Here is a 23,631-nt window from a genome sequence, read left to right as displayed (position 1 = left end):
AAAGCGACTTACAAGTCGGCTGTGGCCACTACTTTTACATATTGGTGGCCCCAGCGGGAATCGAACCCACGACCTGTTCAGACGACAGATTCTTTGGCCTTTTCGCAAACTTATTTGCGTGCTGTAATTTACCTTTTTGTCAGGAGCAGCTTCTGTCTGGCCACTCTCCCGTAAAGCCCAACTTGATGAAGTGCTGTAGAGACTTAGCGATCTGGCAGGTTCTCCCATCTCAGCAAGGAACTCTGTAGTTCTGTCAGAGTGGTCATTGGGTTCTTGGTCATCTCTCTGACCAAGGTCCTTCTTGCCCGGTTGCTCAGTTTGGTCAGACAGCCAGCTCTAGTCAGAGTCTAGGTAGATCCATATTTTTTCAATTTCCCAACGATGGAGACCACTGTGCTCTTGGAAACTTTGAACACTATAGAAATGGTTTTATACCCTTCCACAAATATACGCCTCGTCACAATTCTATCTTGGTGATCTACTGGCAGTTCCTTGGACTTTGTGGTATAGTTTCTGCTCTGAAATGCACTGCCATCTGTGGGACCTTATATAGACAGGTGTGTTTCTTTCTAAACCATGTCCAGACAATTGAATTGACCACAGTTGGACTCCAGTCAAGTTGTAGCGACATCTCAAGGATGATCAAAAGGAAATTGAATGCACCTGAGCTCAATTTGGAGTGTCATAGCAAAGAGGTGTGGATACTTATGTAAATGAGACATTTATGTATTTCGTTTTCAATATATTAGCACAAAAAAAATCTAAAAACAGGTTTTCACTTTGTCATTATGGTGTATTGTATGTAGATAGGTAAGAAAAACATCTATTGAATCCATTTTTAATTCAGTCTGTAAAATGTGGAATAAGTCAAGGGGCATGAAAACCTTCTGAAGTCAATTTAGCTCATTATTTGAATAATTTATTTTATACAGTCATTATTGCTCATCTTTATCAAGGGTGTCAATCATTTCAGACCCCACTATATATTGTTGTGTAGCATGATGTGTCCCTTTCTAGTTTTGCTCCTGTTTGTTGACCTGCTTAGCCCTCATGGCGGTCTGGGTGACGGTGGACAGGGAGGACCGGGATACGCTGGTTGCCTCCACCATCTCTATGTCCTTACAGGTCAGACACGCAACCAGCTTCTGCCTCGATGCACTGGGGGCAAAGAAGAACTCATGGGACACCCCAGCCAGCACTGCACCCAGCACCGGTCCAATCCAGTACACCTGGGGGGGAGAGATTGGTTAGGACTGATGGAGACATAGAAGAAAGAGGGAAAGAGAAGGAAAGAGCTGAAGGGAAGGAGTGAGAGAGGGGGAGAGCAAGAGAGAGCGAGAGAGAGCGAGAGAGAGCAAGAGAGAGAAAGAGTGTAAGCGAGAGAGAGCAAGAGAGAGAATTTGTTCGGTATGCAGTTCAAGGTGATATTGTGACTGTAATAGATGTGGAGGGTTTTACCCAGTGGTTTTCCCAGAAGCCAGTGATGATGGCTGGACCCAGGGAACGTGCCGGGTTCATACTGCCTCCAGAGAACCGACCCTAAGAGGACCACAACACACACACATACCCAATGATGAAAACATAGTACAGTAAAGTAAGTAAAGTAAACTGAACTAAACTAAACTACACTAAACTAAACAAAACAACACTAATGAACTAAACAATTCAACTAAACTACCCTCAACTACACTAAACTATAAACTAAATTAAGAGGAATCAGACGTGAACAGTTCTGACCCCGATGAGCACGCCTGCGCTGAGAGAGAAGCCGATGGCCAGGTTCCCTGGTTCTGTGTACTCCCTACGACGGTGGTCCTCCACGGAGAACACAGTAAAGACCAGCTGGAAGGTTGACAGAAGCTCCATCCCTAGAGCCTGGGCCGCGTTCACCTCGAGAGGAACCTAGAATTGGAGGGGGAGTTCCAAACGAAACAAAAAATCTATAAGAGTAATAGTACAGGTCTATGATTAGATTTAGACCCCCCCTCCGCTCCTTTCACACAGACTGACCCTGCTGACGAAGCAGTCTGCAGTGGTTTTGAGGGGCAGGGCGAAGTAGAGAGCCCCGGCCCCCAGGGAGGCCCCCAGACACTGGGCTCCCACGTACACCAGGGCCCTCACCAGGTCCAGCCTCCGCGTGGCCAACAGAGACAGGGTAACTGCTGGGTTCACCTGCACCATGATAGAGAGGCATAGAGTTCAAATTGACAATCAATCATAGTGATCAATTTACAGTCATTCTGTGGAGAAAGGTTAGAGACATACACATACACAACCATAAGTCCAGAAAGGCAGGTTCACCTGTGCTCCGCTGATCTCTCCAAAACAGTGTCCCAGGGCAACAGCCACCATGCCTGCAGCCAGGGCTGGGTAGAGGGGCCCCGTGGAGGCCTCTCCAGGGCCCGGCACAGAGGCCCCCAGAACAGCACTCACAAACACCAGGGAACCCAGCAGCTCGGCCAGCATGGCACGCCAGAACTCACGACTCCGCAACTCCTCAGGGAGAGGGAACAGAGGCACATGTTTTAATCCTTCTGAGACAAAGCTATTCATTTTTGTAGTCTCTAGTGGACATCAGTTCTTTGTGCATATCTCTGAGGCCATACATATCTCTGAGGCCGTACAATCATATCACATATATGGGGGTGTGACCTTGACAACTTTATCTTCCTGGGGCCGGACTCACAAAACTTTTTTAAGAAGACTTTTCTTCTTAAATGCCATTTTATCCTTAACTATAGACTTAAGAAGAAAGTTAAGCAAAGTTGCTATTCCTTAAAAAGGTTATTGGAAATGTTCTTAGGCAGAAAGTCAAGAAGAAATTAGTTTCTTCAAAATAAAGGACATGTTGATATTGGACATGTTCTTAATTCCAAGACAGTTAAACCCGTGTCTTAAATTCAGGGCAGTGAGAGAAAAAGCTCATGAAAGCAATTGAACATTTTCAATTCACTCACAAACGTCATCTGAAAGTTTCAGTATTGATTATTTTAAACCCAAGAACAGGTTTTAGAAACGTAATCTCAGCAAGGAATATGCTAATTGCTAGCTAAATTGGTTGCCTAGCAAGAAACATCTTAAAGAAGATTCGTAAGAAGATATTTGAGAAGTTCATAAGAAAATCATTAAATCTTAAGAAATTGAGGAATTGCACTTACGAACTATCTTATGAAGTTCTTTATCTTACATATTTGTTTTGCGTAAGAAGTTTTGTGAATCTGAGCTCTCGTTCTTTAAAAAATGTCTTCTTGTCAAAATGGACACATTTTATGGAAATTTGAAAAGAAGTGTATATAATTATTAATGTTCGTTTTTGTGAGTTTGATATTCAAATTGTTTCTATTAAGTAAATATATCAGGAATAGTAAAGTGAGTTGTCAGGACTGTGTAATAAATTGTTCACATTAAATAAGAGCTAAATAAGAGGAAATGTCCTCTGTAGTGGATACCCGGATGCTGCAACTGTTTTTTTTTAAGTACTATACCCCCAGAAAAAAATACAAATCCCAAACCATTTTTTTTCCAGGTCTCAGGAGGATATAGCATTAACCTACCATTGTAAATACCATATCAAACCCAGTGTCTTGAATATAAAACTATGAGTTTTATTAGCATGCTAACCAACCCACGCCACTCTGATACTTCCATTCCGGCTTATCCTCAACACTTATCATTAGATTATGGTAAATGTGGGCACAATCCAAATCAAATGGCCTAGCAAGTTATGAAGTTATGGAACTAACCTGTGGATTGATCATTATCAATGTCTGAAGAGGCCTTACCGCCACGTTGATCAAAGGCTCATGTTATTAAAATAACTTGACTAATTGACTGATAATGTCCAATCACTTCTTGCTTGGTAAAACCAAGCTTCTTTTTTTTAATACACACACACACAGCCACACTCACAAGGCTGTCATTGTAAATCGTCATTTGTTGTCTTGGACCAACATAATTACAGGTTGAAGTAAGATCAAGGAAAAGTAAACATCTACATTGGGCTCATGGAACCTTTATTTATGAATGTTCGATAAAGCCTTTCTAAGTTGTGTAGGAACTAAAAAAAAATGTTTTTTTAAACTCACCTCACGCAGTGTCATGTTTAACAGCTTGAGTGCGTATTTATCTGTCTTGTTTTTCTCTCCGTCCGTTTCTGTGCTTCTGTCCTGTCGATCTGCAGGATCCTTTTCTCTGTCTGTCTCGCCTTCTGTTCGTGTGTTTCGTCTGTGTGACTGGCCTTTCCCTGGAGGAGCGTCTGAGTGGCCCAACCACAACACAAGAGGACTCTGCCCCCCCCCCGCCCACCCCTCCTTTTACTGACCCCCTTCCTCTCCGTTTTTCCTCCCCCTCCTACCTGTGTGTTATGAATTAGGTGGAGTGATTGTCCAAGTGCATTTGGTCACCATTCCCCCTCCCCCAGTATGAGGCTATGTTTCCCAAGCGAGGGCTTCTCCTCCTGGGCTGAGCTCAGCTGGAGTGTCCTGAGCACCTGGCACACATCATAGCTCCTCGGACTCATTTTCATATCAATGACACTGAGGAGAGGCCAATTACTGAGGAGAGACGGCGAGAGCTAGAGGAGCCATATCATGAACAGGCCAAATCATTATCAAACACAATTACAGCGTCCACATTATGGGATGGACTGATCAGCAACTGTGTATGGGTACAGCTTGACTGGATCCAACCACAAGGTCAACCTGTACCACATATTGTAATCAATACTTTTTTGAATGATTGATAGCTGTAACAACGTTATCATGTTGGCATAGAGAAACAGAGGCAGAGAAAAAGATGGAGGCTGCAGTGACAGCGGGATGAGCGCAGGGTTGTCTGAAGGACTGTGAAAGGTTGACCTTGACGTCATGATCCTTCCACACGGAAAAGAACTGAACACTTTACCGGGATTAAAAAGGGGCAAAGGTTTCTATCTAATCTAAAGTTTATCTATGTAACTGTTCATCTCCCACGCACCATGGCATCTCCTCCAGCCCCTCCTCCTCTCTTTCATCAACCTACTTGTGAGGTACCATTCGAATCGCCATGGAGACAGTCTCTTTCATGATGCAGTTGCCATGGCGCCTATTGTGATGCTGGCTCAATGGATGCTTTTTCTCATCATCTTTGATAGGAAACAAACACCCCTGTGAAGATCCACCCTAAAAAGAAACAGAGTTGCTGTGTTTTAACACTCCCAATGTATTTGCTTTTTTTTTAGGTATTTGATAACCATTTTACAGACATTATCCTTGCAATAAAGTCAAGATATGAGCCAAATTGCACGTCCATGAGTCTCAAGTTGTGACGTGTTGTGCGACACGCTGTGTGATAGTTTTGATTAGAATTGATTAATCCAAAAGATCAGGCTTAAAAAAAAAATGTCAAGATGATTACATAACACCTCGACCCAGTGGAGTGTTGGGGACCTGGCTGATAAAGTGGTGTTTGGGGGACAAGAGGGGACCGGACGAGGTCAATGGCCAAGAGAAGCCCCCGAGGCATCAGGGGCCCACTCCGTACAAGACCCGGTCCAGAATTAACTGGTTGGGGGGGGGAGGTAGCGTGCCCATTATGGGGTGGATTACCCCCCTCCATGGGCGTTGTTATGCCCCTTTTGTGGAGTTAAGCCCCCCTGTGTGGGGCAGGATGGGTGGGGTCGAGCAGTGGAACCCGCTGGCTGGGGAGTTTTCAGTCCCCTCCACCCAGAGTGCTGACACTGACACAACCATGTGCGCGCACACACACACACAAAACCCCACTCACACCTCTAACTGGTTGCCACTAAAACCCCTGGAAAAGTACCAGCTAAGGGATACAAGGGAGATAGAGACCATCTATCAATCCCAGAATAGAGAGAGTGCATGGATAGTGTCAGAAGAAAGTATTTGAAGGGTTACGCCGTTATCTCCCTCTTCCATAGCACCAACTTCTAAACGATCAGCACACTCACCCATTTTGGTTTCTGTGTGAAAGGTGTAAATGAGACCTCTTCCCCCTCGGTCCCATTTAAGAAGAGGAAGTCCAGCTGGCGCCGACTGGAGGGCCTTCCCTGCAGCATGTGCCCCAGACAGGGCTCCCCAGGGTACTGAGGTGTACATAGGGTTGTCTGCGAGTGTGTACCGCGCCACTCTTACACCTCCATTCAAGCGGAGGCTACTGTACGAGACTGCTACTGTGATTTAATAAAACACAAAACAGGAGTGAAATGAGGACCCAGGGACATTTGGAGTGTCGTCTCTCAACTAGATGTTTTTTTATTCAACTCACAGTACATTCTACAGATGCACACGTGTTACATCACCTCGATACAACATGGTCTCGTAATACGTCCTCTTAAAAATGATAGATTGGTCCTAAAAATATAGAAAGGAACAAATTTAAAGTCACAAAAACTGTACATTATTAAAAATTCACTTAACACCACATTTGCTTTTATTTTCATGTCTTGTCTTTTTAAATATAGAAAAAAGAATGTCCCTTTTGTGTAGCAAGGAACACAACAATGCATTTCTTATCGACTGGTTTCAGTTCAGTGTACGAAGCTTTAAATAAAACCTGGATTGTGGAGTATCGCCCTGTCGCCCTCCTACCTTTCCCATAACCCACCAACCACGCCAAGCTATGGAGCGCAGTGGCCCCTTTTCAACAGATTAAAAAATGTATTGATAATAAGAACGTGGGGTTAGCTAAATGTGCACATATTTGTATAGAAGCCTTTTTTCAGCACGAGTCAAGAACAAAAAGTTTCTCCTAACACACAAGCTATGCCTGTTCTCTACTGCCAAGCTGCAGAAACCTACACACAAAAACCTCAACGCACATTTCCTGTTATTCCGCTGTACTTTTTTTTGGGGGGGGTTATGATTTTCTTGTTTTAGAAGCACAGGCCTATGTTTCTACGCTAGTATCAAATTGACGATTGAACATTTTCAGTGTTTCCCAAATACCTGTTCAGATCCTTTAAACTTAGAATACAGATATATATTTTTTTTATCACTAGGAAACATTGAGTGACATTTTTCCATAATATCAAAACAATTCTTCCAACGAAAGGATGTCGGTCAAAACATGACATATAGCTACAGAACAGTCAACCGATAATATTTCAGCAGCGTGCTAGTTTTCCGCACAATTTGACCAATATGGTAAGCTGCAACACAAAGCGAACAGTGTTTTAAACAGAGGTTCAAAATGGCGGTAGCGCCTTATTAGTCCTATTCACACAGTCTATGGGCACACCTCACCTGAACATTCCCATTGCTGTGACTACAGGTCTTCGTTGTGATTACGAAGCAGTGAAAAAACGGTAAAAGAAAAAAAAAGCCTCCAGTTTCTGAAACCAGTGTCCTTCACACAGCAGCAGGGTAGTCGTGTGTATGTGTGTCTGTAGGTGTGTGTGTGTGTGTGTGTGTGTGTGTGTGAGTTAGGGGTTGGTTACGTGTGATGTGACAGTCTTTAGAGAGAAAAAAACGATCCTGTCCACTTTGTTTTACTGGCCTTTTCATAAATCGTCTAAACATCTCAACTAAGGAGTCTGTACATATTCACTACAAGCTATTGCTATTAAATAATCCCAGCTATTGTACTCATATATATATATATATATATAGATAGATATATATATAGATATATATATATATATATAGAATATATAATAAAAATATATTGAGAAAAATTGCTTCTAGGCATAAGACCACACATTACATTTCCATTGAACAGTTAAGAGAGTATCCAATCCCAAAGTGTTTGAGTTTAGAGCGAACCGTAAGGTTTTCATCCACTTGTGGTCGAAACGAGGTCAGAGCATGTCCGGTCCGGTCTGAAGCGAAGCAGTCGCATTGGTCTGGCAGAAATCCTGACCGGGACCATGACACAGGGTAAAATTTGAGAACCAATCAACTCAGGGACTCAGACCCCCCCCCCCCAGCCCCTTAGAGCAAGGGATGGACCAATATCGTGGCATTGTTATGAGACGAGGGGTGAGGCTTAGGAGAGAACGTGACGACAGCAGAATTCCAAGCAGGTGGTCAGGTGCAGAAGTGAGGGTGCAATGGGAGGGCGGGAGGGAAGAGAGGTGGAGAGCTCAAACATCCCCCTCTCTGTCATCCAGAGAATTTCAACCCAACAGAGTCAAGGGTTTAAAAAGGAAAAACAAGAACGACAGACAAATAACCAAATCTATACATATCTATACAGGGCTGGAGGAGACTCCAGCCCAGACAGTCTTAGTAGTAATGGAGAGCATATGCGTCAGGCAATGGGGTTAGGGCACTGTCCTTGGCCCCACCCCCAGCGCCCTGGGCTCCTATTTGTCCTTGCTCTCGTAGAACTCCGCCCAGCGGTTCTCGAAGAAGCGCTTCATGGAGTGTCCAGCCATGCCCACCTCGGACGTGTCCTCGTTGAACTGCTCGCAGTTGTTGAACACCAGATGGGCGTCCGCTGCAAACTCCTCACAGCTGCAGTACCTGGGAGCAGGGGAGGAGAGGGGAGAAAGACAGGTCAAATATAAAGGTGACAGGTTTTCAGTGACAAGATGGGAAACGAGAGAAACCGGCCTCCTTAAAAGGAAGTTTGGGTCAGGTTGTAGACGGACACAGACAGAGAGTGAAGTAGTGCCCTGTACCCTCCCTGTAGCAACCTCTCCCTCATGGTGAGGAAGTCCATGGGGTTCTTGATGATGCGTCGGTAGCCAGGCACCATGCGGGGGTTGACTGGCTCCAGGAAGGGCCAGGCGTCAGCGTGAGACTCCATCTCCATGAGGATGATTCTACACACACACACACACACACACACACACACACGTTAGAAATGGTCCAACAGAAACCAGTGTAACAAGAAGTGATCCGAAGTCAGTAAATGGAAGCTCGTGGTCCATTAAGGACTAACAGTGAGGAGATAACTGCTCTAAGTTCAGACTCACTCGCAGTAGGTGAGGTCGGGCTGGTTGCGGGTGGTCATGCGGCGGCGCTTGGCGGGCGAGAAGCCCGTCGTGCATCCCCCGTCTCCCGAGTAACGGGAGGAGGAGGATGAGGCAGGGCCACCGTCCTTATGTCGCATTGCCATGCCATCACCACCGCCACTACGTCTGCTGGGCACAGTCTCCTCGTCAGAACTGTCGTCTTCGTACCTCCTCTTCTTCACCCGGGTCCTCTGCTTGGAGGAGCGCTGGTTACTATGTGGTGACTCACCGTCACTCGCCTTACAAACAACAACAGGACACAGTGAGACAGAGAGTAAAAAAAAGGACCTGGGGAAAGGTTAAGGAGGACTCAGTGCCACTTTACAGAGTAGCAGGTTTGGAAGGAGAGGAGGGTGTACGGTAGCCTGGGTGACGCGTGACTACACAGCGAGCTGTGGGTAGAGAGGCTGGTGTTAGCATGACTAGGCCTAAGGGCCTCACTGCTACTGACAGTATCACGGTTTAATAACGGTTCAATTTCAAATGAAATTTTCCAAAACGACAGGGCAGATAATTGTAATCACATTGCATTAATGTGACTTTTTGGTTGAATTTTCAAAAAGTAAATCAGTTTCTCAATCTAACCCAGGTTGAAAAGGAAGGTCATTTCTATCTGCGATGTCATGAACCCCTGCCCTCTGGTTAGAGGCTCGGCAGACTATGTATTGCTGAGCGGCAGGGTAGCCTAGTGGTTAGAGCGTTGGACTAGTAACTGGAAGGTTCAAATCCCTGAGCTGACAAGGTACAAATCTGTCGTTCTGCCCCTGAACAGGCAGTTAACCCACTAGGCCGTCATTGTAAATAAGAATTTGTTGTTAATTAACTGACTTGCCTAGTTAAATAAAGGTAAAATAAATAAATAAAATTGAAACTCATCGCATTACATAACTGTCATTTTTCGTCACAAAATAAAGAGGCTCCTTGTAGTTTGTAGGCCTGCCTACCTCGCTTTCAACTCAGTATTGCTCCTCTCAAATTTTGAATAAAAACACTTTTTCAGATCTCTGAAGCAGCTGATATCTACCTTCCAGAATAAATAAAAAAATGCTTCAAATAAACCACTCTGAGGGTGGTTCAGCTTTACCTAATTTCATATTCTATTACTGGGCTGCTAACATTCAGAAACTCACATTTTGGCTTCATACCCTGGGACAGACAGGTGCCAGCTAGAAGCTTGGTCCTTTGCTTTCTCACTTCCCTTGTTAGCTCCACTAGACCCATTACTGCATCCAAATTGACTTCTACTCTGGTTGTTGTTTCTTCTCTTAAAATCTGGACAACCATTTGGGAACCATTTTTGGTTTATATACATATAAAAGAAATAATAAAAATAATTAAAAAAAAGCCGTGATAAACTTCAAAAGACCTTTATGAAAATGAGGTCCTCTGCAGTTAACGATCATCTCTCTACCCTTCCCACTGAACGAACAATGACTACACTTACATTTAGCTTTAACCTTTATGATTTGACTCCCGACACAGTTAAGACGTTGAACTAAAATGCCTCTATCACAATATATACACTATTACCTCTAATATGACCAGATTAACAAACATGTATTCTCACTCATCTCTTCTTATTTTTTTCTCCTTAAAAACAAAGCTATTTATATTACATATATCCAGTTGAAGTTGGAAGTTTACATACACCTTAACCAAATACATTTAAACTAAGTTTTTCCACAATTCCTGACATTTAATCCCATTTAATCCATTTTCCAAGCTGTTTAAAAGGCACAGTCAATTTAGTGTATGTAAACTTCTGACCCACTAGAATTGGCATACAGTGAATTATAAGTTAAATAATCTGTCTGCAAACAATTATTGGAAAAATGACTTGTGTCATGCACAAAGTAGATGTCCTAAACGACTTGCCAAAACTATAGCTGGTTAACAAGAAATTTGTGGAGTGGTTGAAAAACAATTTTAATGACTCCAACCTAAGTGTATGTAAACTTCAAACTGTATAATTGGCTATATAGTTATGTTTATGATACAGATCTACCAGGGCCAAGACATCTTGTGGCCTGCCACAGGGTATAACAATTGGACCTTTATTATTCCTATTCTATATCAATGATCTTGCTGCTGTGTCTATCGTACTTCCCATTCTCTTTTGCTGATGATACCAATTTGATTTTATCACACAAGAATTTTGATTCACAAATTAATGAAGCCAACTCAGACATGGCCACATTTTCTGAATAGTTCCAGAAAAACAAATTATCTTCAAATGCTAAAAAACAAATACAACGTTATTGTATTCACTAGTAAGAAAAAAAAATATTGTTTAAAAAAAAGAGCCAGAATCTCAAATTGGTGGGAATGAAAAGGAACACGCTACATCCACTAGATTGCTCTGAGTTTTAATTGATTTAAAGTATTCCTGGAAAGATCATATTCAATTTGTCTGCAGCAAAGGGATAAAATCTGTTGATATGATCAGAAAGTTTAATGGTTTGGTTCATCAGGCTTGTTTCCTAACTCTATAATATAGCTTAATTTACCCATATCTCATTTCCTGGCCAGTACATATGCCTCATACCTACACATAATTACTCATACAAAATACATTGCAAGACTAGACACCCCCTCTAATTACCTGGCTCCATCTATATCTTTGTTTAAGAAACTCAAAATTTGGTCTATTTACGACAATGTACGCCAGTTATGTACCTCCCAGAAAGTTCACCTCACCCTTCAATGGATTCTTCCTGGTTAATACTGATAATACATCTATACAATTATCTTCACATAACATCATCCCTCAATAACGTCAAGCGAAGACTGGGGGTCAGCCTGATGAACCAAACTACTCAGTCATCTCCTCCATATAGCCTAACTCTCACACTCACATGCACACACATTTAAACAAAACAAATATATATTTTTTTTTTGTGTGATTACTGATCAATTAATTTATACTTAGGTTTTGTTATCGGTTTTAATTTGTGTACTTATGTATTGAATATAGTTTTTTTGTGGTGTGGTTTTCATATAAGCCCTTGGACTTCCAACCACATCTGCATTGTATTTTAAATTATTATTTTGTCTGTATTGTTGTCTATCACTTGTTTTCTTTGGTGCAAATAAATACAACTAAAACTATGCGATTCCAGTCTACATTAAAAAGGTAAAAACAGGTGTTAGTCATGTGCTTTTACTACATGAGCTAAAATGATTACATCCTATGTTTTAGCCGATATGGGAGTGAATGCATTCAAGCAGCATATCAAAATGCTATACTGTTGTAGGTTACAATATTGCAGGGTAGCCAAGGCATCATTTTTTATTATAAATCAGATTATTTCACATGGACATGTGGGAAGCTAAAAAGCTAGTGTCATGAAGTTGGCCTGGGGTTAGGTTTATCACAGTCATAAATACCTCTTCCCCCCCTTTTTCCTCTCTCTACCCTACTGATGTGAAATTTGAAAATCCCTTGGTTAACATAGAGATTCTGGGAGCATCAGAAGGTGGGGGGAAATTAACTATATTCTGGTAATCTGACCAATTGAACATATGCGGTTGTACTTAATGAATATGATATTTCAGTTTGGTTGTCATCTGGGACATTCTCATCAATGATAGGATGACAAACTCTACAGTGGAAAGTCTGCACATTGTAGTTATCGGAGTCACATGGAATTGTTGTTAAATTTAAATGTAAAATTATTGGTGAAGAGATGAAATGTAATTTTAGCTTCCAAATGAGAGATTTGGGTTTTCATAAAGTCAGGGCTCTGCTCAATCAGTGGCCCGCCCCTGTGAAGAGACATGGGTTATAAAACTTTTCAAACACACCCTTCTCGCTCCACTATATAAAGCCTTGACGAAAATGTAACCTCCTGTTCCAAGTACGTGAGGTCTGCAGCCTCTGTGTTAAAAGGACTAACATGTCAACCAGAACTAAGCCAACCTCAGCGTGAGCTTTGGTTGCAAATGGTATGAACTTTGAACTCTTATTCACTAGAGAGCCGTTGAGTTAGCAACAGCAGCTGCAAACGTGGTCTAGGAAAGAACAGACAGACTATCACATCTACCACACAACAACGTTACTACAACATATCCAATTGACCGCCAGAGACATTCAAAGGACTCGGTTTGTCAACACAGCCTTCCATCTACCACCAACCTACCGAAGCGCAGCTCAGAGTAAATAGTTATTGCATTTTCCTTTTTCAAATGGGCGGTAATTTAGAATGCAAAAGATACTGTATTTACGACAGCACAGCTTCTCCCTTTGTCCCTCAGTCTTCTCGCTCTTTCACTCAAACCCAGACCCTTTTCTTTTGTGTAACCAGCTGTCATATCCATTCTGCCCGCTAGGGACGTTTTCCTTTCTGACGTAATTTGTAATCAAGGTATGATTCATTCTTTGTATATCTAATTCTGTGTGATTAGTAAATAAATAATTAAACCCAATTTTGTATTGCTGATTCAACTTGTTAGCCAGGGTTAGTGAAGATAACCAAGAATTTATAAAACTTTCAGATGAGACTGAATTAAGGTGACGATTGCTATTGATGTAAAATATTACTAGGTCTTTAAGAGTTTATTCGGAAGATGACAGCTCTATAAATATTATTTCTTGGTGCACCGACTCTCTAGTTAATTACATTTACATGATTAGCTCAATCAGGTAATATTAATTACGGAGAAAGGATTTTATAGAATAGCATGTCATATCACTTAATCCGGCATAGCCAAAGACACGACACTAGCTAGCTTGCTGTTTAGCCAGCTAGCTAGCTAGCAAGCTAGCAAGGGAAGACAAGAAAATCACTGCTATCGCCCGTCTGAATGTTGCTATTTGGGAGTCTAGGAACGCCAGGATCGGCAAAGTATCATGCTACCAAAAGGCACACATTGATCCCACCAAAAAAATCAGACTCCGGGAAACGCACGCCCTTTAAATGACTGAGTAAGCTGTGGATCGACCTTTAGGGGAACAGTGACCACTGCTGTAATCCATAAGGCTTGCTGAGCAGAACCCCAGTCAGTCCTCACCTTGGAGAAACAGGTGGGGCAGAACCAGTCCCCCTCTGGCACCTGGGTGACCTTTGGCCTCAGGCAGTACATGTGGCAGCCGCGGTCACAGCAGTCACACAGCAGCAGGTACTCATCATTATCCCCCTTCCTGCACACTTGACACGTCTACAACAGACACACAGGTAGAGTCTTGAAGACAAAATTTATTTTGCTGTCTTTGAGACTGTGATAATATACTGCATGTGTTTACTGGAAGCTGCTTTGGATGTTTAATTTTTTAAAACATTTTATTTCACCTTTATTTAGCCAGGTAGGCAAGTTGAGAACAAGTTCAAATGTACAACTGCGACATGGCCAAGACTAAAGCAAAGCAGTTCGACACATACAACAACACACACATGGAATAAACAAAACATACAGTCAATAATACAGTTGAAGAAAATCTATATATGAGGTAAAAAAAAAGGTGAGGTAAGGCAATAAATAGGCCATGGAGGCGAAGTAATTACAATATACCAATTACACACTAGAGTGATTGATGTGCAGAAGATGAATGTGCAAGTAGAGATACAGGGGTGCAAAGGAGCAAGATAAACTAAATAAATAATTACAGTATGGGGATGAGGTAGTTGGATGGGCTATTTACAGATGGGCTATGTACAGGTACAGTGATCTGTGAGCTGCTCAGACAGCTGGCGCTTAAAGATAGTGAGGGAGGTAAGAGTCTCCAGCTTCAGTGATTTTTGCAATTCATTCCAGTCATTGGCAACAGAGAACTGGAAGGAAAGGCAGCCAAAGTAGGAATTGGCTTTGGGGGTGACCAGTGATATATACCTGCTGGAGCACGTGCTACGGGTGGGTGCTGCTATGGTGACCAGTGAGCTGAGATAAGGTGGGGCCTTACTTATCAGAGAATTGAAGATGACCTGAAGCCAGTGGGTTTGGCGACGAGTATGAAGCGAGGGCCAGCCAACGAGAGCGTACAGGTCAGAGTAGTGGGTAGTATATGGGGCTTTGGTGACAAATCGGATGGCACTGTGATAGACTGCATCCAATTTGTTGAGGGCTATTTTGTAAATGACATCGCCGAAGTTGAGGATCGGTAAGATGGTCAGTTTTCTGAGGGTATGTTTGGCAGCATGAGTGAAGGGTGCTTTGTTGCGAAATAGGAAGCCAATTCTAGATTTAATTTTGGATTGGAGATGCTTAAAACCTCTTGATGCTATGGGGGCGCTATTTCATTTTTGGATAAAAAGACGTGCCCGTTTTAAGCGCAATATTTTGTCACAAAAAAGATGCTCGACTATGCATATAATTGATAGCTTTGGAAAGAAACACTCTGACGTTTCCAGAACTGCAAAGATATTCTCTGTGGTATGCTAGCTTAGCATACTTTTACACAAATTAGTGATTTGCTATGGTTCAAAAGCATATTTTGAAAATCTGAGATGACAGTGTTGTTAAGAAAAGGCTAAGCTTGAGAGCAGGTGCATTATTTTCATTTTATTTGCGATTTTCAGAAATCGTTAACGTTGCATTATGCTAATGAGCCTGAGGCTTTATTCACGATCCCGGATCCGGGGTGGGGAGTATCAAGAGGTTAATGTGAGTCTGGAAGGAGAGTTTACAGTCTAACCAGACACCTAGGTATTAGTAGTTGTCCAAATATTCTAAGTCAGAACCGTCCAGAGTAGTGATGCTGGGTGGGTGGGCAGCGATCGGTTGAAGAGCATGCATTCAGTTTTACTTGAATTTAAGAGCAGTTGGAGGCCACGGAAGGAGAATTGTATGGCATTGAAGTTCGTCTGGAGGTTAGTTAAACAGTGTCCAAAGGGCCAGAAGTATACAGAATGGTGTCATCAGCGTAGAGGTGGATCAGAGAATCACCAGCAGCAAGAGCGACATCATTGATGTATACAGAGAAGAGTCGGCCCGAGAATTGAACCCTGTGGCACCCCCATAGACTGCCAGAGGTCCGGACAACAGGCCCTCCGATTTGACACACTGAACTCTGTCAGAGAAGTATTTGGTGAACCAGGCGAGGCAGTCATTTGAGAAACCAAGGCTGTTTAGTCTGCTGATGAGGATGTGGTGATTGACAGAGTTGAAAGCCTTGGATCAAAGTGTCTGCTATCTCTACTAATGTTCTATACTACTAATTTCGCCAACATCCATCCTCCTCCCTCCCTTTATAACAATGCCTTCTATTCTCAGTGTAGATATTGAATAATGCTAGTGGATTTGTCCTCACCACTTTGACCACGGATCTTTCCCAGGCGATGGCCTTCTCCAGCTGCAGCAGACACAGACACAGCTGGGGGGCGCTCCGACAACGATCCAGGGCCTGACGCCATGTCCGCAACCTGGAGGTTATCTCACTCTCCAGGCTGGGGGGGGGGAGAGAGAGGGGAAGGAAGAGATTACGGAAACAGTTAAGAGCTTAAGTGAGAAAAAAGCTTAAATCACTCTGAAGTGTTTTAAGCAAATTGACCAAATGCTACACAAATCCAATCCCTCCTACTACGATTAATTCACGCTCCCATCCACTCCATCCTTTCCAACCTCTAACCCCCTGGCCTGACTTTGACCCTGTCCCTTCCTCTCACCTCATGACGTCCATCTGGCCCATCTGGCTCTCCTCGGGGGAGAGCGGGGCGAGACGCACCACCTCAGCCAGGTTCCAGAGGGGCTCCTTCAGGTAGCGCCGGTCGATGTTCCTCTCCAGGTTGGCCAGGCGCAGCACTGCCAGGTCCAGCGGGTGACTGGCCACGCGGGGCAGGTCCGACCACTCCTTCTTGGTCCGCACGATCCAGTCGTCCCGGGGGTCCGTGTCATGCTCGTAGTACCGCAGGTCGTCACGTGTGGAGTCTGCCTCTGGGACCGTGTAGGGCTGAGGGGAGGGGAGGAGGGAGAATGACAGAAAGGAGAATATTATTGTTCTCGACAACCAAAAAGCAGTTAGCAAAAGGACTTTGAAGCTAGAGAAAGACTCAAAAAGGGTTGTGAGGAAAGGTAAGCGACATCAAGTGAAGACATCAAACAATACATTTGTATAATGACGTTTACTAATTAAAAACATAACAGCAGGCCCCTAAAAAAGGACAGAGGCAGGGTGAATAGAAGGAGCAGAGAGACAAACAGCTCGTATTTCTAACAGTAAGGAGCAGGGGTGTTAAAGTGAGAATTCTACACATTCTGATATTTGGGACAACTCCATGTCATTTTAAGAGGTGTAGGAAAAGAGGAATTGTAACAGATACAATTAAAGGAAAATAAAGGAAAGGGGGAAACATGAAGACGTGTGAACGAGTGTAGATCTTAAAACAGGGTGACGACGAGCGAACATTAGATCTGAAACCTGGTTTGTACCTGGAATCCTGCGCCTGGCGTTTCCGTGCTATTGTCAGTGTCACTCCTTCCATTCTGGGGAGCCATCTTGAAATATAAGTCATGGACATGTGATGTGATGAGTGTGACCTCTTTTTGCATGACACTACGACATGGGGGGGGACACAGTCACTCTGTACAAACTGCAGCAGCACAGGCCAAATACTCCACCCTCTGGACATTCAGTGCAACTGCAGCCATAGTAAAACTGAGAAAACGATTAAGCTCTAGCATATCTAACAACCACCCACGCAGCCCTGGGTGCATCTCCACAGTCTAAAGTGTCTTCCTCGCCTTTGTCCGCCCAGATCTGAAAACGCTGTAAATGTGGGGGGGTGACTTATTTGGGAATCTCCTCTCCCTCAATTCAATTTCCAGGTCCAGGTGTAGGGAAAGGCATTGAACCAAACACAGGAATCTACTTTAGACTACTGCAACACAGCCCCACTGTCCCCCTGGCGCCTCACCTTGAGGTGCAGGTCAGCGGCGATGACCCTCCGCTCCAGGTCCTCCACCCAGCGGAGGGCGCTGACGTCTGTCTCCAGGGCCCGCCCTTGGACCTGCCACGGCTGCTGCAGAGCCTCCAGCAGGGCCTCACCGACCTCCACCTTCACCTGGAATATAGTGTCTGGTGAGAGGACAGGGTGGAGAAGAGGGGAAGAGGCAAGGGGATAGAGAGGGAGAGAAGGAGAGATGGTCAAGAGAGAAAGGGAACGGAAAGACGTGTCGTCATCCAGTTTCCATTCATTACAAAACCATCCTTATTTAAACCAAGTCCCATTGATGTCAAATGCAGCTTCAATATAAAAACACAAGCAATCCGAAACACGGTACACCTTTAATTATCACATCTTCCCCTATAGCTGACAGTGACCACTGTTCATTGTCTCACCGTTGATGGGTCGTGTGCAGACCTCAGCCAGGTACTCCATGTGTTTGGCCAGGTGTTTGTGGAGCACCTTCTCCCGTATGCCTCGCGGGTGCAGGGACTGCAGGGTAGCTGTCAGCTCCTCAGGCTCCTTGATCCACCACCAGCCACGCACCATCGCTAAGGCAACAGCAGCAGCACACACATTAGACACCCGCATCGCCGCCTAGCATATCAATGTTAGCTAACCATGTTAGTCATATCGGCTAACCACACCACAAACATGTCAACCACTACTGATCTGGTTGAACATGCAAGTAGTTTCGGCTAACCATGCATTTATCATGTAAGCCAAATCAACAGCTCAAATTGCAGCATGTTTACATTGCTGACAAGTCTCATCAGAAACCTAAGTGAGGAAATTTGATACACGTAACCACAGTGGTATTGGAATGGGCTTGAACTGAATGGATTGAATTGAAGGCTTACATGCTGGAATGGGCTTGACCACGAGCTGAGTGAAGTACTGCTGCTCTATCTCCTGGAAGAGCGTGGAAGGAGGGCGGCCACGACGCTTAGCTGCAGCCCCTCTAGCCCCAACCCTACGGGCGGGACTGCTGCCCCTGCTGCCCCTCCTCCGCCTGCGCCCCGGTTTGGCTGGGGTGGGGGTCTGGGTAGGGGCCACCTGGGGTGGGGAGTCCGAGGGGGCTGGGACAGACTGGAGAGGGAAAGGGAGAAAGAGTGCTTGTTTAATAAGAGATCATATGAAAATGCATGTAGAGTGTTCTCTTCCATGAGGGTCCTGGAGAGTGTGCAGGGGGCTGAGGTTGGGACTCACCTGCAGCAGTGGAGCGGCGAGGGCGGGCAGGGTGCTGGGGGTCAGAGGGAGGCGTTTGGGGGGTGTGCTGGGGGGGGTCTGGGGTTCTGTCAGAGAGCTTTTGTCACACGGCTGTTTGGGCAGCAAGTTGAACCACTGCCCCTGTTTCTCCGCCATCTCCTTCACACTGTCCTCTGGTTGGCTGCCTGTTGCTGGCTCCGTCCCGTTAGTTATGGCGCCCTGCAAGTGGCTGAGCCAGTTGTGGAAGGCGGACTGCGTGAGGTCTTGTGAGCCGTTGGTGGTGGCCTCTGGGGCAACGCTTGGCCCAGTCTCCTCCCCGCCGGACTTGCTGCTACGGCGACGGCGGCGACACTTGGCAGTGCGGAGGTGTAGCTCCACCTCTGGTTTGATCTTGCGGGGGCGACCCCGGGCCCTGGGGCTGCTCATGAGAGAGGCGGTGCCAGGGAGGGGGTCCTCCTCAGGAGGGAAGGAAGTCTGAGACTTGGGAGGGAGAGGGGATGGGAGGGGGGCAGGAGGGGTTGTAGGAGTGAGCGTCTCCTCCACTTTAGGTTCCCTCTTCAGAAGAGTGATAGGCACCTCCTTCACCAGGATATCCTCTGACACTACCATACAGAGGAGAGATATGTTTAGAGTCAATAAAAATATGCTAAAGATATTTTTTTGTTGGCTAGCAGAGGGTTGAGGGCAGGTTCTCTGTGACTCACCTAGGATCTCCTCAGGCCCCTCCACCAGCACCCCTCCCAGGTGGGGCAGGACCCAGTATCTCCGGCGGAACCGGTCCTGGCCCAGGGAGACCGCACGCAGGGAGTGGGACGACTGGAGCAGCTTCTTACGGAAAAACACCTGCCGCTGTGGAAGAGAGGAAATATTTTGCAAATATAAAAAACAACCCAGACATGTGCACACAATGTAGTTAGAATAGACACGACATACAAAAACTAATGCGGAGGATGAACTGCAGAGTATGTTAGCCTTACCTTCGTTAGCTTATCGATCTGCCTCTCCAACTCTGGAACGCTGTCATTGGTGGGGCTGTCAGTCTGTGGAAAGGGCATTTGGTGAGTACAATATATAGTACATCCTTACCGCCACATTGAATGTGACACACACGCGCCCATACGTACGTCGCCGAGTTTGGGCTCCTCCTTGGGTGTGCGGCGGCCCCTCTGCATGGAGCTGCTCCCTTGTAGAATGAGGTTCTCCTCCTCTGCCACCCTGGCACTGCACCTCCTCTCCTCGAGACACAGCTCCTCCTCAGAGCGCCCTGTACGCCGTGCTAGAGCTGCCTTCAGTCTGAGGGGAGCACATGCACGTCAGATCACACACATCAGATATCAAAACACACACATCAGTGGTATCACACACTCCTTCCACCAACTAAGACAAACGCTAAATTAAAAGGAGCCGTGACTGGCCTTACTTGCGCAATTTCCCCTCGATGATCCACTTGTTCTTCCTGTAAGTAGCCATGTTTTCCAGTGTGTTGTCAATCTCACTGCAATGCAAAAACATTCAAACAGGCATCACTTAAATGTGGGAAATTCTTTCCAGAAGGGGTTTCTTTTGACACATTTCCATTGTGGAAGATGTCTGCATCACACTTAGGATACTTCATTAAACAAATATCAGCAGTAATAGTAGTGAGGGCGTGAGGGTTGATAGGTAGCTCCTTAGTTTATCTGTATTGTCACCCTGACCTAATGACGATGTTGCTACCGTTGAGGACCTCCACCAGGAAGCCCAGGATGGCAGCCTTTGTGTCGGGGCCGAGGGCATGGAAGGTCTTGGTCCGCAGCACGTTGCACACCTCCATGTCAAAGCCGTGGGACTCCAGGAAGATTCGCAGGCCCTCGGACACCGTGCTGCGAGTCAGCTCCAGATCCACCAGCTTCTCCCCTAGGATCTTCACTGACTGGAGGGAGAAAGGAACTGGTTAATCTGTTGAACTAGGGTTTAACATGCAACTACATTTTTAAAAAGGTAAACTATTGCTAACAGTGAAATGTCAACATGAAGACAGAACTTTAATTATATTTTTTTCTTAACCCCCTTTTTTCTCCCCAATTTTGTGGTATCAAATTGTTAGTAGCTACTATCTTGTCTCATCGCTACAAATCCCGTACGGGCTCAGAAGAGACGAAGGTTGAAAGTCATGTGTCCTCCGATACACAACCCAACCAAGCCGCACTGCTTCTTAACACAGCCAACCGCACCAATGTGTCGGAGGAAACACCATGCACCTGGCAACCTTGGTTAGCGTGCACTGCGCCCGGCCCGCCACAGGAGTCGCTGGTGCGCGATGAGACAAGGATATCCCTACCGGCCAAATCCCCCCTAACCCGGACGACGCTAGGCCAATTGTGCGTCGCCCCACAGACCTCTCGGTCGCGGCCAGTTACGAGTCTCTGGTGGCACAGCTGGTGCTGCAGTGCAGGGCCCTTAACCACTGCGCCACCCGGGAGGCCCAGAACTTTAAATAAAGAAAATAAAAACAGGAAAACCCATCTGCAAAACTAGCTCCATAGAGTCCACAACACACACCTGGTAGTACGGTGGCAGGCCTGGGTCGTGTAGTGCAGCCTCCACCAGCTTGATGAGCAGATCCTGGACCTCGCCTTGGCTGTCTCCCAGGCCCAGGAGGCTCTCCTGCAGTGTGCTGAGGCTAGGCACATCCATGGGGATGTGGAGGCCCAGCACCTTGCCATAGCTGTGTAGGAACTCCACCACAGTCAGGCAGTGGGAGAAGGCCACGCCAGAGAGAACCACACCAGGGATCCGAGACAGCTCCGGAAGGGGCTGGTGGTCTGTGAGACACATGTCCTCAGTGGGCTTCTTCAGCTGCTCCAAGATCATCTGCTGTCTCTTTCTCTCCTCCAGCCGTCTCTGGGATTGGGCTCTCCTTTCCACCTGCTTCTTAGCTGCCAGGGCCGCCTGGGCTGCAGCCTCCGCCTCTGCCTGGGCCTTAGCCAGGGCCTTGGCCTTACTCCTGGCCCCCAACACTCTCTTTCCCTGGGCTACCCTCTCCTGGTCCGTCTCCACGACCGGTAAAGGCACCTCAGCTTTCTTCTTCCTAGGGCCACGCTTTTTGGGCTCTGGGGCGGGCGGTTGTGGGGGGGCAGGCTGCGGGGGCTCTTGGTCGGCTGGTTCAGCCTTCACCACCTCCTGGTCCTTGGTCTCCTTGGCTTTGTCAAGCTGAGCACAGGAAACACAGAAGGCGAGGGATTTATTAGATAAAGAGGGAGACCGATTTGTGTTTTGGTCTTAAAAAGAAAGTAAATCCTTACCTTCGCTTGCTTTTTCTCCTGTCGGATCTTCTTGTTCTTGTTATTCTCCTTTCTTTTCATCCTTGCCTAGAAGAGAGTAACCATTTGACTTAGTGTGTTGGAAGCAACCTGGAAACACCACAAAGATGCAATTTTAGTCTTCAGATTTTGATACTTGGTATACCATACCTTTCTCTTCATTTTCTTCTTGATTTTGACAAGTTTCTCCTTGTCCTCCTCAGTCAGAGCTTCTAAAAATAGAGATCCGACAGCTACATTCAAGACGTCAAAAGCACAACCTAATACAAGCTTTTTGATGCAGACATATTCTACAATATTACGTTTCTGATCCCGTCTTGCCATTGAATCAGTCTGTATAGTAGCCTACATTCCAACCAGTGAACAGGCTCATTTCACCAGGCTATGTCCACTCACCCTTGGCCTCCAGCCTCTCCAGCATTCTGGCGTCAACCTTGCTAAGCAGGTCCACCATCTTTGGTTTGGGCGGCCTGCCGGGCTTTCGGACTAGCCCACCCTTGGTGCGCCGAGCTCGGGGGCGGGGCTTCTCTTTGTCAGGGTTCGGAGGTCGGCCGCGTCGACCCGTGATGGCCATGATCATGGAAGGCACCTCCTCATTGGCCAGGAGGCACCATTTCACTCCCTGGAGGAGATCATATGAAAAGATTTATGGGAAATGTGTCTTTTTTATGATATTACACCACAGCCCTATTCGCATGGGACTTGTACAACTAGATAAAGTTGGCTATGTATACTATTCCACAGGATTAGTTTTTTCCTAATTGTATTTTTATTTTTTATTGACAGTTATGACAGAAGCCTGGAGTTTTTTTTCTTCTAAGCGTGAAGATATTTCATCAAGTCTGATATCTCGAGACTGGTTCACAAGTTTCTAAACCATCTTCGGCATAGTGTCGCCATAATATTTGAATTGCGGAAGTGTGATCATAATCATTAGGATATTTCAGCGATTCGAGGTAGAAGACGTCCTAAATGCCCCCGCCTTCAGATGTCAGCTAAGCAGCGCACTTGCACTTGATACGTGCTTTTAGGCTATGGATGGGAAAGTGAACTGTCATTTCCAAATGTTGGAGGTGAGTTGTATGCTGCTTTGCGATTTATTAACCGCACAGGTTGCATTAAATAGGCACAATATCTTTTAATGATGCATTTGGCGATGTTCAATTCAATCGCAAAAAGCTGATAAACAAAAGCATTCACTGTGAAAGTGTAGGCACTTCACGTAAAGGCTACGCGCAGCACTTTCTTGCTCAAATCGCCAAACTTAGACATTTCTCTCAAAACA

General features: G+C 45.4%; 2 protein-coding genes across 3 annotated transcripts in view; both read right to left on the bottom strand.

The window, feature by feature from the left end:
- Window positions 1-824: 824 nt before the first annotated feature.
- Window positions 825-4,274, bottom strand: LOC135504631 (aquaporin-4). 2 transcript variants are annotated; one of them, XM_064923367.1, is made up of 6 exons: window positions 4,086-4,274; window positions 2,302-2,496; window positions 2,011-2,172; window positions 1,738-1,902; window positions 1,459-1,539; window positions 825-1,229 (listed from the first exon to the last, which is right to left on the bottom strand). In XM_064923367.1, the coding sequence occupies exons 1-6, from the start codon at window positions 4,098-4,100 to the stop codon at window positions 1,014-1,016; spliced, it is 834 nt and encodes a 277-aa protein (XP_064779439.1). In that variant the 5' UTR covers window positions 4,101-4,274; the 3' UTR covers window positions 825-1,013. The 2 variants fall into 2 exon arrangements, with proteins under 2 accessions (XP_064779439.1, XP_064779440.1); XM_064923368.1 differs by having other exon boundaries at window positions 2,302-2,493.
- A 1,955-nt stretch (window positions 4,275-6,229) lies between these two features.
- LOC135504630 (bromodomain adjacent to zinc finger domain protein 2A-like) overlaps window positions 6,230-23,631 on the bottom strand; it is a 42,381-nt gene continuing 24,979 nt past the window's right edge. Inside the window, 20 exon segments of the mRNA XM_064923366.1 lie at window positions 6,230-8,465; window positions 8,624-8,767; window positions 8,921-9,198; window positions 13,970-14,116; window positions 16,203-16,338; window positions 16,558-16,841; window positions 17,321-17,386; window positions 17,806-17,966; window positions 18,231-18,386; window positions 18,696-18,924; window positions 19,045-19,646; window positions 19,749-19,893; window positions 20,022-20,084; window positions 20,169-20,337; window positions 20,465-20,539; window positions 20,742-20,956; window positions 21,586-22,236; window positions 22,329-22,394; window positions 22,497-22,558; window positions 22,743-22,968. Of these exon segments, the coding sequence (XP_064779438.1) occupies window positions 8,306-8,465; window positions 8,624-8,767; window positions 8,921-9,198; window positions 13,970-14,116; window positions 16,203-16,338; window positions 16,558-16,841; window positions 17,321-17,386; window positions 17,806-17,966; window positions 18,231-18,386; window positions 18,696-18,924; window positions 19,045-19,646; window positions 19,749-19,893; window positions 20,022-20,084; window positions 20,169-20,337; window positions 20,465-20,539; window positions 20,742-20,956; window positions 21,586-22,236; window positions 22,329-22,394; window positions 22,497-22,558; window positions 22,743-22,968 (4,035 nt within the window). The 3' untranslated portion in view covers window positions 6,230-8,305.

The sequence above is a fragment of the Oncorhynchus masou genome, chromosome 18 (assembly GCF_036934945.1).
Source record: "Oncorhynchus masou masou isolate Uvic2021 chromosome 18, UVic_Omas_1.1, whole genome shotgun sequence".
Lineage (NCBI taxonomy): Eukaryota > Metazoa > Chordata > Actinopteri > Salmoniformes > Salmonidae > Oncorhynchus > Oncorhynchus masou.
Note: the sequence above shows the minus strand (reverse complement) of the source record. Positions and strands in the feature narration are given on the sequence as shown.